This window comes from Anguilla anguilla, chromosome 15, assembly GCF_013347855.1.
Source record: "Anguilla anguilla isolate fAngAng1 chromosome 15, fAngAng1.pri, whole genome shotgun sequence".
NCBI classification, from domain to species: domain Eukaryota; kingdom Metazoa; phylum Chordata; class Actinopteri; order Anguilliformes; family Anguillidae; genus Anguilla; species Anguilla anguilla.
Window position 1 is genome coordinate 21,083,581 of NC_049215.1, and position 16,005 is coordinate 21,099,585.

At 42.1% G+C, this 16,005-nt stretch overlaps 1 protein-coding gene across 5 annotated transcripts in view; it reads left to right on the forward strand.

The window, feature by feature from the left end:
* The window catches only part of LOC118214273 (nck-associated protein 5-like), a 195,553-nt gene extending 179,754 nt beyond the window's left edge, over positions 1-15,799 (forward strand). For 4 of the 5 annotated variants that reach the window (XM_035394118.1, XM_035394117.1, XM_035394116.1 and 1 more), the window contains 4 exons: positions 360-481; positions 1,565-1,697; positions 2,842-2,984; positions 13,004-15,799. In XM_035394118.1, coding sequence (XP_035250009.1) covers positions 360-481; positions 1,565-1,697; positions 2,842-2,984; positions 13,004-13,276 — 671 coding nt within the window. In that variant the 3' untranslated portion in view covers positions 13,277-15,799. Of the gene's footprint in view, positions 1-359; positions 482-1,564; positions 1,698-2,841; positions 2,985-12,671; positions 12,754-13,003 lie in introns of those variants that run through there. The other variant, XM_035394120.1, reaches the window with a different exon arrangement.
* The last annotated feature ends 206 nt before the right edge of the window (positions 15,800-16,005 follow it).

Here is a 16,005-nt window from a genome sequence, read left to right on the forward strand (position 1 = left end):
AATTGATTGATTAAGTTCTGCGTAGCAGTGAAAAGCAGCAAGCCCTGGGGTTCCTGGAGGACCTGGGCTGGCGGCCCAAGTTACAGTCACTTAATATGTACGTCTAATTCTGGCTTATCCGCAATGAGTCTGAAAGTGTTTGAAATTGGACCCCAGGGACAGTATTTAGTTGGCTGCTCTATACTCAGAACACATCAAGCAAACCATTCTTACAAGTCTGATTCATGAACACTTGTTCAGACACTTTCCCCTAGGTGCGTTTCGGCATGTGAATGGATGAAGAGCTGGTGTTGCTGATTCAGTGTTGCTGCTTGCTCTGAAATGAACCCAGGTGATTTGTTTTTTTACTGACGCCACAGGTTTAATGAACCCGAAGAGGCGGACCCAGAGCGAATCGCAATCAAGCCCCGCCCAGACCCCTGGAATCCATGACAACCAGACAGACAAGGGAAAGACCAGCAAGGACCACGCCTTGTCCTCTGTAAGAGCCAATCCCATTCCCCATTCTTTGGGTGTGTCCCTCGTGCTCCTCAGCCACTTTCTGCACTCAGTCAGCAGGTTGAGTGCCACGATCATCCTGGGTTACGAGTTTAAATTATCATGCGTTCGGTAAAATATACTAGTCCGTGTATGGCACTACATATGTGCCCAAATGAGAATTTAGCCTGGTTCAATGCTTTGCAGATCACAATACTGTAAACATACATTGAAAAATGTATGTTTTTCAACAAGAATGAAGCGCCATTTTATATTAAGTCAATTTTTTATTTAAACACCAAAATTGTGTTTGGTTTAGATTTAGGATCTTACTGACTGTTTGGTACACACTTGTGAAGGGCCATTTTAATTTAATGTACAATGAATATGTATAAATACATAGACTTATAAACAAAATGTAAATATTTTGAAATAATTTCTCCCCCTCTCTTTTAGAAGGTAAATTGAAGACTGGACTAGTTCTCCCTGCACATTCCTAAGTGCACATTCCTTTGAATTATGACACATGGAGTCTGAAAGATGTAGAGTTTAGCTTTATCAGTGATATGTATATTTAGTAAATGTAATATCATCCATCTTTATTACATTACATAGACTGAGAACTTGAATAAGAACTGGTAGTATTAACACTAAACAAGATTTGCATTAGCATTCCAGAATATTCTCTCCTTCACTTTATATATGTTGGTGAAAATACGTGTGATTTTATGACTTCGTAAAATTGACTTTGCAATTATTGTTATATGCCTGTAACACATTATGAAAGTTCATGATTTTTTTTAAGTGAAATGTCTGCTTTTTTAACAAATTGCTGCAATTAATGAAAATAACTCTTAGACGCATAGCAGCAAGGATCAGTGTGAGTGTGTGTTTGGTAGTAGAGGGGCTCATAGCAGGATCAGTGTCAGTGTGCTTTTGGTGAGCTAATTTCTGTTGAACACGTGGCATTTAGCAGGGGGAGAGAGGGGAGTTGGCATCAGTATTGAAGCCTCTGTCTCCCCAAAGGGTAGGTATATTGTATAAAGCCGGTCTTAAAGTCCCTTGTCTGGTCTGGTGTGTGGAACAGGACCGGGCTCTCCACGTGTGCACATACTCCGGCAGCAGCGGCAGTGAGGTGGAAACCGGCCCCGAGGACGACACCTCTGTGACACGCCCCTCCCGTGAGATTCCGCCCCCGAAACCCAAGAACAACAAACCAGGTGGGTCAGTGAGATTGTATTGCTGAATGCACGTCCATGCATTTGAGCCTGTGAAGTTTTTCTGTTCTGTTCTCCCTTGGTTACATAAGCCTCTTTCTGAAGGAAATGACTATAATTGAGATGTTTTTGCTCACATTTTGTCCCTTGAGGCCATGATTTTCAAATGATTACGACTGCTCAGAATAAGACATTTGTGTATAATGTAAAGATAATCTACCACCAAAATATTGCATCTGTCTTACTACCTTCAGGCAGCTGAATGCATTCCAAGTTTTACATAACACACCTGCAGGTTAAGTTCTGAAGTCTTGGTGGGTCATCCGGCTGAGGCACTGTTCCGGGGCATGGACGGGCCCACGGTCTGGTGTAGAATCTGCACTGTGCCAGTGCTGACTGTGGCCGGCAGCCCCGCAGGGTGACACACAGCTGGCTCTAGTGTCACCCAGGGCTGGGAGTGTTGTAGTCTACCAGCATGTCTCCTATAACCCTCATCACAGCTCCCAGTGGGGGTCGCTGGTGAGTCTCATCACTCGCCAGCAACCCTCACTGGTCAATCACAACCCACATGATCTTTTCTGGATTTAAACTCTAGGTGTCTTCCTCCAGCTCAACTCATGGCATGAGCCTGACTTGTGAACTGTGGGGCAATAAGAAGTCGCAGCTCATGTCTGTGCTGTCCTGAATCGACAGCTTAAGTTTCAATGAACGTGATTGGACATTCCAAATTGTAGAAAAAAATGAGGGGAAAAAACACATTTAAAATAAAAATCTATGGATTATAATTGATATTGTAATGAGCTGTAGAATGTAATTTTCTGTCATCATTAGCATTGTATTTCAGCCCTTCACTGATTTTATCCCTATTTTATTCTTCCTTTTGAGTAAATTGAAAAACTTTTTCACAAGACTTTTTCTTTGCGTCATTTTGATTGATTTTTTTTTCATTTGTAATGAAATGTTTTCAGCAATTCCACTGTAAATACTGTGTACAGAACACGTCACAGCTTTTGTATAACTTAATTTCTGGTGAGCCAAGAGCAAGATTCAGTGAGGCTGGGCTGAATTTTTGGCACATAAACTGGGCGGAGCTGAGACTCTAACTTGACGGAGCTGAGACTCTAACTTGGCCAATCATTCTCTGCAGTTGACCAGGAGGGGATGAAGAGGAGCAGCGTGGGTAACCGGCTGTCAATCATGGACTACTACCAACATTTTGAGGAGGAGCAAACAGCCATCCCGCAGTACAACTCCCCAGGCACTGAGGGCAATGCTGGAGATCCCCAAAGTGTGAGTCTTGTGTCCTTGTGTCCTACCACCATACGATGCGCTGATTGTTCTTCCCACTCTCACGCTAATGTGCCATTTTAGCCTGATGTGTGTGCTTTCTGCACTGGCACACAAAGGCATCCAATCAGGTTTCGTTTGTCATTAATCTGAATCTTAACCTACACACGTTAGTGAACGTTTGCTTAAAAAATGGGGAACTTAGATTTGATTTAATCTGAGCCTGAAGTGTGGGGAAGAGTCACTGGCTTGTGTAGGGACAGGTGTATTGGAGCATAATTGATGATTCTTCAGATGGCTGACCAGCTGGTCTAGGATCCATCACATTGTCTGTTCGTCAAATGGCGTGACGCACTTCCTTATGACAGCTTGCAGAACAGGCATTTTTATGGAATGTCAAGAAAGAACAGTAGTCTTATCAGTGGAATGTATTTAAAGTTGAAAAAGGCTAATCTAATTGTGTCCACCCCGTGAATAGACCGTCTCAGAGCTCTTAGGCTTATTAGCTTGGCAGCCAGTCAGAAATATTGAAAAAGGTCCATCCCAAATCTCCATTAAACGTTGTTTATATTATCAAAATGTATGCACGCGTTCGGCGCACTGCATAAAACATTATCATGTGTTTACGTCTGATTCAATCAATTCATGTCTGATCCCAGTAGCTCCATTAGCGAGAGACTTCTTAGACTACTGCTGAGGAAGATGTCCTTGTGGTCGAGAGCATTTCCCACTTCCATCGATGCATTATTTTAGCGCTCGTGCGTATCTGCAAACAGGCCCGGTGGGGCCGTGTCAGGGCCCTGGTGTTTATTAACTTTTCAGTGAGGCGGAGGGCAGTTTGTTTGTGCGTGGGGACCGGACCCGGTCACACCAGAGCACAGTGCCAGCTGCATGATTTATGGCCTTCCCTGGAAACAGCGGGGGAAGATGTCTCCACAAAACGGCTCACTTTAGAATATGTGGAATACATGGCTTCTGCTCAGTAGGAAATATCTAAGTGAATGTGGAGTGGAGCACTAACCTGATCTCCTTTTTCAGGTGTTCAGAGGGGACAGTTCAACTAATTCAATAATTAACTATGTGATTACATTGTAGCAATTCTATATTTGTATAGTTACCGTTATGGAATATTAATAGCATGAAGCTTGCAGAATTATTCGTGTCATTTGAATAACCCCAGCACCTCCCTGAACCAAGCCTGAACCTTTCAGTATAATCGCATTAGTTATGCAGCAATTGCTTCTTGAAAAACAGTGAGGCTGTTTGTTTACATTTGCAGAACCCTTACTTTTCCGCATACTGTCTAATTACAGTGCATTACACTGTAATCACAAGGTCATCTTACCTGCGCTGTACACAAAGTGTGCTGATCTCAGGTGCTGACAGACTGCCGTGGCAGTCACAATGAGAAATTTCTGGGTTTTTTTCCACCACAGGATGGCTTTGTTTGCACTGCGGAGGCAAATTGTCCCAACCGGAATTTTCCGTAGCGAAAGCCGCGTAATTGCATAAGATTCCCTGTCCCCGCTGCGTCACATGACATTTACCGGCACGTAGCTAACTTCACAGTAACAGCACGGGGTGGGGGGGGGGTCGAAACGTGCACATGCAGAAAACGTCTCTCCACTCAGGGGACCAAGAGGAAGCTGCTGTCATGTTAAAACAGCAGAAAAGGGGGGCGGATTAAATGGTCATTTAGACAACTGGAGCTTTTCTCTCTAAAGTAACAGTACGAATTATCATAACAGTGTTTTCAAGGGGAGCTGCAGACCTTTTATCCAATCATGTATCCAAAAACCGTTTTTGACAGTATTGTGCAATTAAACAAGAATGCTCATGTAAATTATTTTGAGCCACTAGCAACAGAAATCTTTTTAATTCTCTTGAAAGAAACATTTGCTTCATGATTTTAAAAAAAACCCACCATCAATGTATTTGACAGTCATAATTACTGAATATAATCAGAATTATTTCTTACAATATAAAATGACTAAATGTGGAATGCACCGATAAAGCTATTGTTTGTCACAGTTACGGAAAATGGGCCGATCCTTATTAAAATGGGCAAGCTTGTTAAACCAGGATGTACAGGCTCATGATTGTGATCAGTTCATCAGAAACTTCTCGGTCTTCTCTATTTATAGCTTGCTGCTCCTCATTAACCAATTTGAAGAGGTGGGTGGGGTGTGTTGGAGGGGGAAGGGGCAAAGTCTGTCTGCTAAGCCAGGGTAATTGTCAGAGACTTGCTAGTTGTATGCAACCCAAACAGCCCTTTTTTGGAGCCGAATTGAAATGCACAGCCATGCTGGAGGATTCTCAGTAGGTAGAGTAATTGCCCAGGGCTGTGTGTCTGCCCAGCATTCAGTCTGTGTGCTGTGTGTGTGTGTGCTTGTGCCTGCGTGTGTGTATGCATGTGTGTGTGTGTGTGCTTGTGCCTGCGTGTGTGTATGCATGTGTGTGGTGTGCATGCATGTTGATGTGTGTGTGTGCATGCGTGCGTGTGTGTGTGGGTATGTGGTGTGTGCATGTGCGTGCACATTCACACACACGCAGACCACACGCGCATGCACATAACTAAAAACGCAAACCTAAATAACTACGCACACATCGACACTGACACGTGCACGGATACACACACGCACACACAGACGCACTTGCATGCGCGCACACACATGCACACACACACTTAAGGATGCTGTCTGTCTGTGATGTTTATGGTAGGGCATGTTCCCATAGTAAGGCTGATGGGCATTTTGGCAGACTGGGCTCAGGTCACAGTCTGTTCCTTATCAGCCCAGCCTGTCCACAGTAGAATTGCCACATTACATACAGTCAGTGTAGTGGGGTGCCACATGTCCCACTGTTTTTCTTCTCACCAGGGCAAAATGAGAATAGAAACACTGATTTAAAAATTGCACAGAGGCGAAATCAATGAGCTTGTTGCAGACAAAACTCAAGTACAACAGGTTTGGTTTCCTTCAAGAAAGTCGAAGGAACAAGTAGCGTGTGTGTGTGCATGTGTATGCACATGTCTGTGCGTGTGCCTGTGTGCATGTGTGTGTGTGTGCATGGGTGTGTGTGTTTGTGTGTGCATGTCTGTGTGCATGTGTGTGGAAGCATGTTTTGGTATTTTGGTATTTGTGTGTCTATTTGAGGGAAGAATGGAGGAAGGGGAAATGATTTTGAGGTCAAAGCTGTGCAAAAGAAGCTACATATTGAAGGTGAAGGATCAGAGGTTTGAGAGTAGAGATCACACCTACATCAAAGAAAAACCGTTGAAAATAGGGAATGACAGCATGGCTAACCATTAGAATAATGATGTGCAATGATGGAATGGTTTCAGTATAAATTCTTAAAATATGATCAGAATGATTTTAACCATGGATGAACATTTCCAAGATTGTTATTTTTAGCTGAACTCATATTAAAACTACCATTTTCTCTTCAGCGAGTTGATATTAAATCGATGAATCTGCTTGAAATTACCTTTTACGAGCAAGGGTGCAAGGTTCCACAATACGTCCTGAACAGTTATGAATAATAAAGGCTTGTCGTGCTCTGTAATTAAGTAACTGCATCAATGCTTAATGCAGATTATTAATATCTCACTATTTAAAGCACAACTGTCTTCCAGTAGTACTGTGACATATTGCAGGTTACCAACTGGCCTTCTCATGTTCATCCCACCGCAAGCACTTCCAGGAAATCAGGAAGGTGTGTGTGAATGCGTGTGTAAGTGTGAGTTTGAGTGTGTGTGTGTTTGAATGTGAGTGTGAGTGTGCATGTGACTGAGTGTGAGTGTCAGTGTGCATGTGACTGAGTGTGAGTGTCAGTGTGTGAGTGTCAGTGTGCATGTGCACGTGCGAATGAGAGTGTCAGTGTGCATGTGACTGAGTGTGAGTGTTAGTGTGCATGTGCGCATGTGTGTGAGTGTCAGTGTGCATGTGCGTGTGTGAGTGTCAGTGTGCATGTGACTGAGTGTGAGTGTCAGTGTGCATGTGACTGAGTGTGAGTGTCAGTGTGCATGTGACTGAGTGTGAGTGTCAGTGTGCATGTGATTGAGTGTGAGTGTCAGTGTGCATGTGATGAGTGTGAGTGTCAGTGTGCATGTGCGCGTGCGCGTATTGAGTGCTTATCAGTGATGCTGCTGGCTGGTTCAGGCAGTTTGGGAAGGGGCCGGCGGTGTGATTTAAGTGCCTTTAATAACCTTTCACAAGCACTCAGGAGAGTGATGTGAACTTTGGCGGTTCCCATCAGTGGTCCCCTCGGCCCACGCTGGCCCCCATTCATCATCCCGACACCTCCTGACAGCTCCGCTAGCGGCCGTCCTCCTCTTCCTCACCCCCCTCCCCTCCCCCCGCTTCCCTCCTGTCCCGTGCCTGATCTGTAATAAAGATTGGCCCCGCCCCAGGAATGACTGGGGGAAACTGCCTGGCTACGCCCTTTCTGTGGCAGGGGTCAAGGAGGGGGAAAGAGATGTGTCCCTCTGCCTCTCATTCCTCCTTACCTGGATGTTTTGTTTTCCTGTGATTGGAGGAAGCTGGACCCTAATACAATAGCATGACTGTCTGACTGACTTGCTTGCTGTAGTACTTCACGAGTAAGTGATTTTTCTGACCAACTAGCTGATTGACTCATTGGCCCACTGACTGTCTCACTCACTGGTCAAGTGACCAGCTCCCGCAGTAGCGGCATTCCACCACTAGAGCCCAGTAAAGCGCTCGCAAGAGGATTTAGCATTGGCTGCATTCTGTTGTGTACACACATGACCCTGTCAATTAAGAATGTTCCATTGCCTTGCACTGGACCTATATTCAGTCACAAATCATCCTTAACTGTAAGTCATGATTAAACACGTTTTATTTCTCCCACAATTACAGTTTCGTGAGTTCAGCAATCATCAGCACTAATTAAAATTAAGCCTAACCCTAATGCAGTTCTGTCCAGATGACAAGAGTTTCTGACATTCTTTGTGTACCAAATTTTCCCTGCAGTAATGTCCTTACATTCCAGACATTGCCAGTCCTCAGCAGTACAGAATGATATGAATCAGAGTTCAGAAGCTGTCTGCCATTAAGGAGAAGGCAAACTAAAAACAGCATTATATTTTAAATATAATGAAAACCTTTGCTCTGTAGTCCACTCTATGTGTTGATTCAGACCTTGTCCCTGATTGGAGCATGTTTTTGCTTGTAGTCCTGCGTAGCGAGTTGCCAGACTGTTTGGCTGCTCCCCCGGCTCCCCCTCGCTGTGTGTGAATGGTGGCTGGCACTCTCCCCTTGCTGGAAAGCCAAGCTGAGCCGAAGAGAATGCCGTTATGGAGTGAATGGCGAAGGCAGCCAGTTGGCTCGCCAGCCTCTTCCTCCTCCTCCGCTGCCTGTCGCCTGGCTCCCTCGCTCCCGCACCGTGAAAACACCCCCTCTCTCCAAACCGCGGTGACTCGCAGCGGCACACAGAAATCCGTTAATGCGTGGCGCAATAACGCGTAGCCGATCCACTGGGTGAATGGAGCATGTGGTCGCAAACTGTGCTGCAAATAGAGATTTTACACTTTTAACAGTGGATGAGCTGGGCATGCCACCATACCATTTAGTGTGGTGGTGGGAAATGTCCTATGCATAATGATTTTTTTCTGTGTAGTTTATCCGTCCATTAACATAAAATGTAATTCCATTTGATAACGTGCCCGCATCTCAATTTTGACGATGGGAGTCTCTTGCCTTTTGCAAAGAAAGGCAAAGGGCTGTTGTTTTAACCCTTCTGCCTGGCATATGCAAGAGATGCTACAGTAGATGTTACCATAGAGATAACAGCATTTATGTTGTTCATTTCTTCATATGAAATCATCTTTCTTCCCTGTAGATTTTATAACCATCCTTTAGAAGGTAGATGGACCAAAAATTTCATGTGTGTTGGCAGATAGTCTTTCCCAAATGGTTGTAAATTTATTTTCCCTTTCAGATTGTTGAATCTAAAATCCCACCATTATCCAATCTTTATTCTTTTGTGTTGAACTTAGATTCAGCAGTCTACAGTTTTTAGTTGAGGTAATTTTTTATTGCCTTACAATTTTATCTCTTCCTGTCTCCCCCTGACAATCTGCATATGCGTGTTGTGGGTTCATGTGTTTGACGTGTCTTTGTGGTGTGTGTGTGTGTGTGTAAGTACTTTGTGTCATGAACAATGGTAGCTTTCTCCTTGGTTCCATAGCTCGTGAAGACAATTTAAAACATGTTTTAGAAATCCCCTCTGGTTTACTTCACGTTTATTAAGTCATATGTCCCACATGTCAGGTTCTTCTCCTGTGGATTCATACATCATCGTCTCTGGGTCTTACCCCGCCCCTGTCTTCAGAGGAGCAAAACATTTCATTATTTGCCACCGAACCTTTGCATCCAGAAGCCTTTTTTACGGCGTTCCGCAGAATGAAGTCGATCGTTGGAAAGGTTCTCAGATACAGCCCCCTGCCAGGCTGCTCCCCTCACCCAAGTAATTGTGTTTTGCGGAATCAAGCCCAATCAGAGATAAGGACCTCTCTCCCACCGTAAGAGAATAGATCCCTGTGCTGTCTGGAAAACAGGAGGGGCGCCAATTGTCATTCCTCAGCGTCACTGGCTGCGCACACTAATCACCGTTCACAATCACGCACAACGAGCTGCTGCCCCCGCGTTCGCTCCTGCAACGCAAATCACCGCCAGCAAAGCGCACAGAGCGGCTTCTGCCCTGTCAACACAACTTAATAGAAGCCAGATACCTTCTCGCTCTCTGTCATTATTTTGTCAAGTTTTTCTCTTTTTTTTTCTTTTTTTTTTTTTACTGTTTTTTAAATAAAATACAGTCAGTATCTCACTTTTTTTTACCTGGAGGTGCAGCATTCTGTGGTACAAACACACATTTCTCTAATGGGACATGATTGCTTTAAATGTTTGATGCTTTTGTAGTTTTTTATCTTTTACTCTTGTCGTCAGCGTTTCGATCATTACGGTTCATTAATAAGCCCGTTCTGTGCTGTTATGAAGAGCTTGGCGCATTGTGCATATATTTTGCAGTCATTACACTGGAAGGAGACACTTTGGGATGTAGATTTTGATGCCGACATAGAATGTACATGGATGTGCTTTGTTCTCCGAGTTGAATCGTACCCGAACACCGGCAGCGGCAGATTTCATCCGTCCCAGCGATCAGCAATCACTCGGTCAGCCACCGCACAAAACATCTCAACTGTGAGCGCCTCACATCAACTGACAAGCCAATCTCTTAGCAGAGAAACCGAAAGGAGCACAGCAACAAAAGAGAAGCGCAAATTAAGGTGCTCTCAAGGTCAAATTTTACCCAACGACGAATGGCAAAGTCCCACAATCTGTAAAAGCACGAGGCGCCAAAAAAAAGAGAAGTACATAACATCGTATTTTCTATGTTACTCTCGATATTGCTTCGGGCTAGCATCGCCTCCATTAATGTACCGGGAGGGCTGTAAATATGCGGTTGTTCCTCATTTCAGTCTTTGACCCCCTTTGACTCTCGTCGTAAGCATTTGGAGGTGCTTATTTCTGCGGGAGAATAAGCTCCCGCCTCAGGTATTGACTTTTTGAGGTGGATATCAGATCAGATCAAGATGAGTTCACCGCTGTTTAGCGACTCCCCCCCCCCCCCCCATATCACCAAATCAGTGCATTTCTGATCGTCTCACCCACCCCCACCTCCACCATTTGCAGCCACCAAGTCTGGCAGATTTCCATGTTCGTAGAAGGTTATTGATAAGGTCCCAGTGTATCCCAGACATATGCATGCTCTTATCATGTGATTATGGGCGGGGGAGGGGAGGGGTGGTGTAGGGGAATCCGATCACTTGTATTATCACAGAGTGATGCAGGTGATCGGAGTATCCTGAATTTGAAGAAGGGAAGATAGGGTGGGAAGTGGGAAGGCCAGCAAATTTCACTGCTACCTATTTGATGATTTGGCAACAAGTCCAAATCCTTGCATGTTTGGCTATTGGTTTTCCTTGGAAAATGGTGGAATTCTGTCAAGAGGGAAACACAGCACAAAAAGTGTAATAATGCCATTACCTGGGAAAGTGGTCTATGTAATATTCCCATCGACACTGACAGAGCTGTGGTTTGACATTGGGTCCTGCAGGTAATCTCAGGATTACAGTTGCTGTGGTGTGATTTGAGAGAAAAAGAAAAGCATGCATGTCTGAGGGCTGTTAAATGAGAATGTAGCAGGTTGAGGGTGGACTCAAGGCTTGTGCTTTCAACGTTTGCATTATTTGTTGCCAACTGAAGTTAAAGTTCAGATTCAAGACAGGCAGTTTAGCTTGGAGGTGTTTTTCTCCTTATTTTCCTTGATGAGCAGCTACTGAAAATGCTTCTCTGACCTCATACATAACAGCCCTCTGGAGAGGTACATTTATTTTTTCTTTTCTTGGAATGGTATATTTTCAGGGGCTACCTGGGTCATTGTAGCTTAGCTCTGTAATAAAAATCAGAATCATTAGTAATTGGTGGTTGTGAATTCAGAAGCCCCCCAATGTCATGTCAGATGGTTTGAAATGGGACATCAACTAAGGCCAAGTTTTGGATAAAAGTGGCCGTGTTTTCGTTTTGGATAAAAGCGTCTGCCAAATAAATGTCATGAAAATGTAATGTAAGTTATTTCAGTGGATGGACTTTGACCATAAACCAGTAAAACATGTTTTGATAATAAAACACGCACGCATGCATGCACACACCCACACACACAAAAACTGCTGTTGTTTGGGAACAGGTTTTGGAGGCTCAGAGGTAATTTCTGACAGCAGTCATTTCTTACAGAGTGACTCATTATTCTTTTAACATTAGGATTCCACCAGAGAGGTTGGCCAAACATATCCATTTATCATTTTTTGTTTTTATTAGTGGCAGTTGTCAAAACATTCCACAGTGTTTAATTCCCTATGGTAGAATGGGGAACAATTTGTGGTTGGAAAGCGGGACATTTTCTAAGAGATTTACTGTATGAGAACTTCATAAAGCTTCCAAAACTCTCAACAAATAATAAACAAACTTTAGGAAACACACATTTCATTTGACATACTTTACTAAATGGCACTGTATAATCATCTATATCATAACTAACACTGCTATGACGTGATGTTAAGTCTTATTTGACATGTAAAACTGTGACAATCTTTTGATTGTTTAAAGTGCTTATTAATATAAAGGTCTTATGAATGTGTTATGAAAGTGTATGTATGTATTTTATGAAAAGTGTTAAAATGTTTTTTTTTTACCATATTGTTTAAAAATATGGTTTATAAAAATTTTGCAGCTTTCTCTCACATCATTTTACAAAGTTGGTAGTCTTTTGTAATCAATAATTCTCTACAGTGTGTAATTAAGTATAATTAAATAGAATTCTAATTAGACTTTGCGGAATGGTTGGTTCAATTTTCATTTTGGCAATGAGGAAATAAATGGAATGCATGAACAATATTCTACTTTGCTTTAATATTTTGTAGAATGCTTGAAGAATATTCTACTTCATTTTAATATTTTGCGGGATAAAATTAGCTTTAGAGTTTAGAGTTTCCTTTCAAAGTTTTTTTTTTTTTTTTTTGGTCTTGTTGCAGTTGTCTGCTCAGTTAAGTTTATGCCGGTGACCATTAAATTACAAGTGTTTATTTGTTTTTTTCATTTCTACATTTAGATTGCTGTTTTAAATTACCCATATGGCCCCATTCCCCATATCTGAAGGAGTGCCAAGTCCAATCCTTTGTATATATATTGGAGGCAAGTGTACATTTTCAAGTTTTTGCTTGGGCGGTTATGCAACTTTCTAACAAAACAGTGGGCATAAATACGATGCATGCACTAAAAAACAGTCTGATTGCAATGAAAGCTCTCAGGCGTATGAGGCATTACGTCTTTAAAATCAAGCTGAGTGCTTCTAGTGTTTGCCCTTCTCATTTAGTAGCCTTTACTGTAGCTCTGAGTGCTGAATAAATGAATAACACCAGGCTTCGTCTCCTCCCCCTGCAGAAAACCAACGGGCCGGACGAGACCACGGGCACGAAGAAGAGGACGCGTTTCTCCAGAGTCTCCCTGGAGTCTCTCAACAAGCTGAACAGCAACGGCGGGGGGGTCGTCCCAGACGGTCAGAGGAGGACCGGCGAGGAGAAACCCCCCAGGGACGGGGTGGAGCGGGGCCAAACCGGCACGGCCCCGTCCAGAGTGGACAACCTGGGGTCCCTGAGCGACTCCCTGTACGACAGCTTCTCTTCCTGCACCAGCCAGGGGTCCAACGACGTGTAGAGCCACCCGGACACCTCATCTGTCCCGCCAACGAAGCACTTAAACCGAGAGCAGCGCAGACTCTGTGAGGACAACATGTCCACGCTAAACAGAGAGGAGCATGCTGGGGGGAGAAAGGACAACACTACATGAAATCTGCCAGGTTAATGCGGTTTTTAATCTCGATCCCGTTTGGGGATTCATTACCGTTGCACTGTAATAAAAACTGTACAATGTTTCCTTGGAATTGTAAGTGAAATATAGTTGTAGCAACTATGACCACAAGGAACAGAAAGCAATACAAATGGACCACCCGGTGCCGACGCCCACATTTGCAAATTAGAACATCTGAAGTGACATGAAAAAATGCCTTATTTTCCCTCCCTTGATTAGTTTATGTGAATTTACATAAGTACATTGAGGGCAAATGTTACTGTTGAATGCGGTACTACAGAAGCTACAGAATCTTATGAGATATGAAGAGCAGGAAATGTAGATGTGTGCTATTGACTGGTGGAATGGTGTCAAGATGTGCATATCTGCATAGCTATGAGAAGACATAAACAGCTCTCCAACCCTCCCCATATTCTTCTTAACTTTGTTGAGCAGACTTGAACGAGCACTATTGGTTTTTATGACTTACCCTACAGATTTAGCCATTCACAAAGGCATTAACCACACAATGCTGTGTGAATAACAAAAGTTAAAGACTAAGCAGGAGTTTTATACTAGCCCCCTTAATCTGTTTAATGTTCACATAGTTGTGATTGTGCTTCCATTCCATTCCAGTTTGCTAAGAAAACACAAAATAACTACACAACACTACCAATTTAAAACAGTGAGCAACCACAAGAATAACTAAAAAACAATAGCCCTCACAGTCACAAATTATTGTGACTCTTGCACCTGTGTAATTACACTGTCATTGACATAAGCAAGTACTCTGTAATACCTAATTACTCATGAACTCATATAACGCACCACTTATGCACTTTCTGTACGTACAGGGGAAGTTTCAGGTGGTGTTGGAGTAAGAAGAATGGCATAAACATTTGATATTGCTGTGAACCAGCATTGATAATAACTATGTGTTTACATAGTATGCTCTTTGAGCAATTTATGTGTAGGTACATGGGTATTACAAAATGTTATTTTTTAGACTCCCCAATACACTGTAGTCTCCAGGTAATGCATTAACATAAGGCCTTATGAGTTTTTGTGTTCCTTTCTTAAACAACACAATGTGCCATTACACATTCAGCTAAAATGCTTTGGTAATTACAGCTATTCATTCTTGTGTAAGAAATGCATTAATATTTGCTTTGAATTCTACTCTTGCATAAATACATAATTTGAGAATTTGAAGTTATGGCATAAGTGTGATTAAAGTACAATTTGTGACAAATAGGGGAAAAAAGCATCCCCTTTTTCCCTAGAATAATTTACTCCAAGTTTAGGTTGCTATGATATGGAACCTGAGCCTTAATATTAATCTTGTGAACATAAAATAAGATCACAGAACCGTACCGCACCTGGCCCCTGTGAATACTTACACAGCATTCTGTGGAAAGACAGGGCCATGTTTGTAGCTCAGGGAAAATTAACCAACAACAGATTTAAATGTGATTAACTAGTAATTATGAAGAAAAATGGTTTGCCTCATGTGAAAGACAAATATGAAATAGTGAAAACAAATGACATCACCAGAATGCACAGACTGCACAGCTAACCACAAACTTTGTGTCATCTCACAACACTAGTACTTTCATTCCAGTCTTATACATAATCTAACTAAATGCAGACATCTGTTTTCGTCATTTGGAACATACTTTTACGTTATTTGTTTCTGTTTCTGTTTTTTTTATTTTTGTTGTTCATATAAATATGAAGTGTTTGGTTTGAATGTTTCAGAAATATCTCTCGGGGTGGGCTCAGTCACAGTATCCGAACAGGCAATGCTGACTGACAAATGCAATTAAGTGTCTCAAAATATCAGTAGGACTATAGTTACATTATTAAATGTTTTACTCTGGAAAAAGGCTTCCTTATTTGAAATGTGTCTGTGCTCCCATGTGTGACAGCGTGTAGATATTTTAGCATAAAATGTTTTATTGTTCTTATTTTTAAATCTACTACTGCAACCATCATCTTAACTCAGTGTAGGGTCTGGGAGCATCATGCTAAATTTCCAAAATCTCACACATCTTAATGGGTGCTAATCAAAAAACAATACTGTGTTTCTTTGTCTCAATTTTTCTACAAAACTGTTCATATGTATGGAGAGTCTATTTCAAAGGACAAGTGTATTTTTCTAGCTGTTATGTATTTATACCTACCTTTTGTACATGAAACTGTATAGTGGTGTAATTGTATTATTTCTGATTTCTCCTCCGTTGTTCCATTTTAAAGAGAATCTGATACCAACAGTGTTACTTTGGTAATGATTTGTGCAATTTTGGCTGTTACACTAGACTTTTATGCTATATTTTATGCAATGACATTGTCAGAAAGAAATAAAACTATTTCCATTTTTAAGTTTTAAAATGGGTTTATGTTTATGATCCTCATCAGTACGTTCCTTTCTCAAATACTCCACTGTTTGTTATGTTTATGGTGTGTACAGTGGTGGTTGCTGCATTTACAAAGGTATGGTTTATTACCTCCTGAATGAAAAGTTTTTTGTTTTGCAAAAGAAAAAGAATGCGTATGTTTTAATATATAAAAAAAAAAATATATATATATATATATAT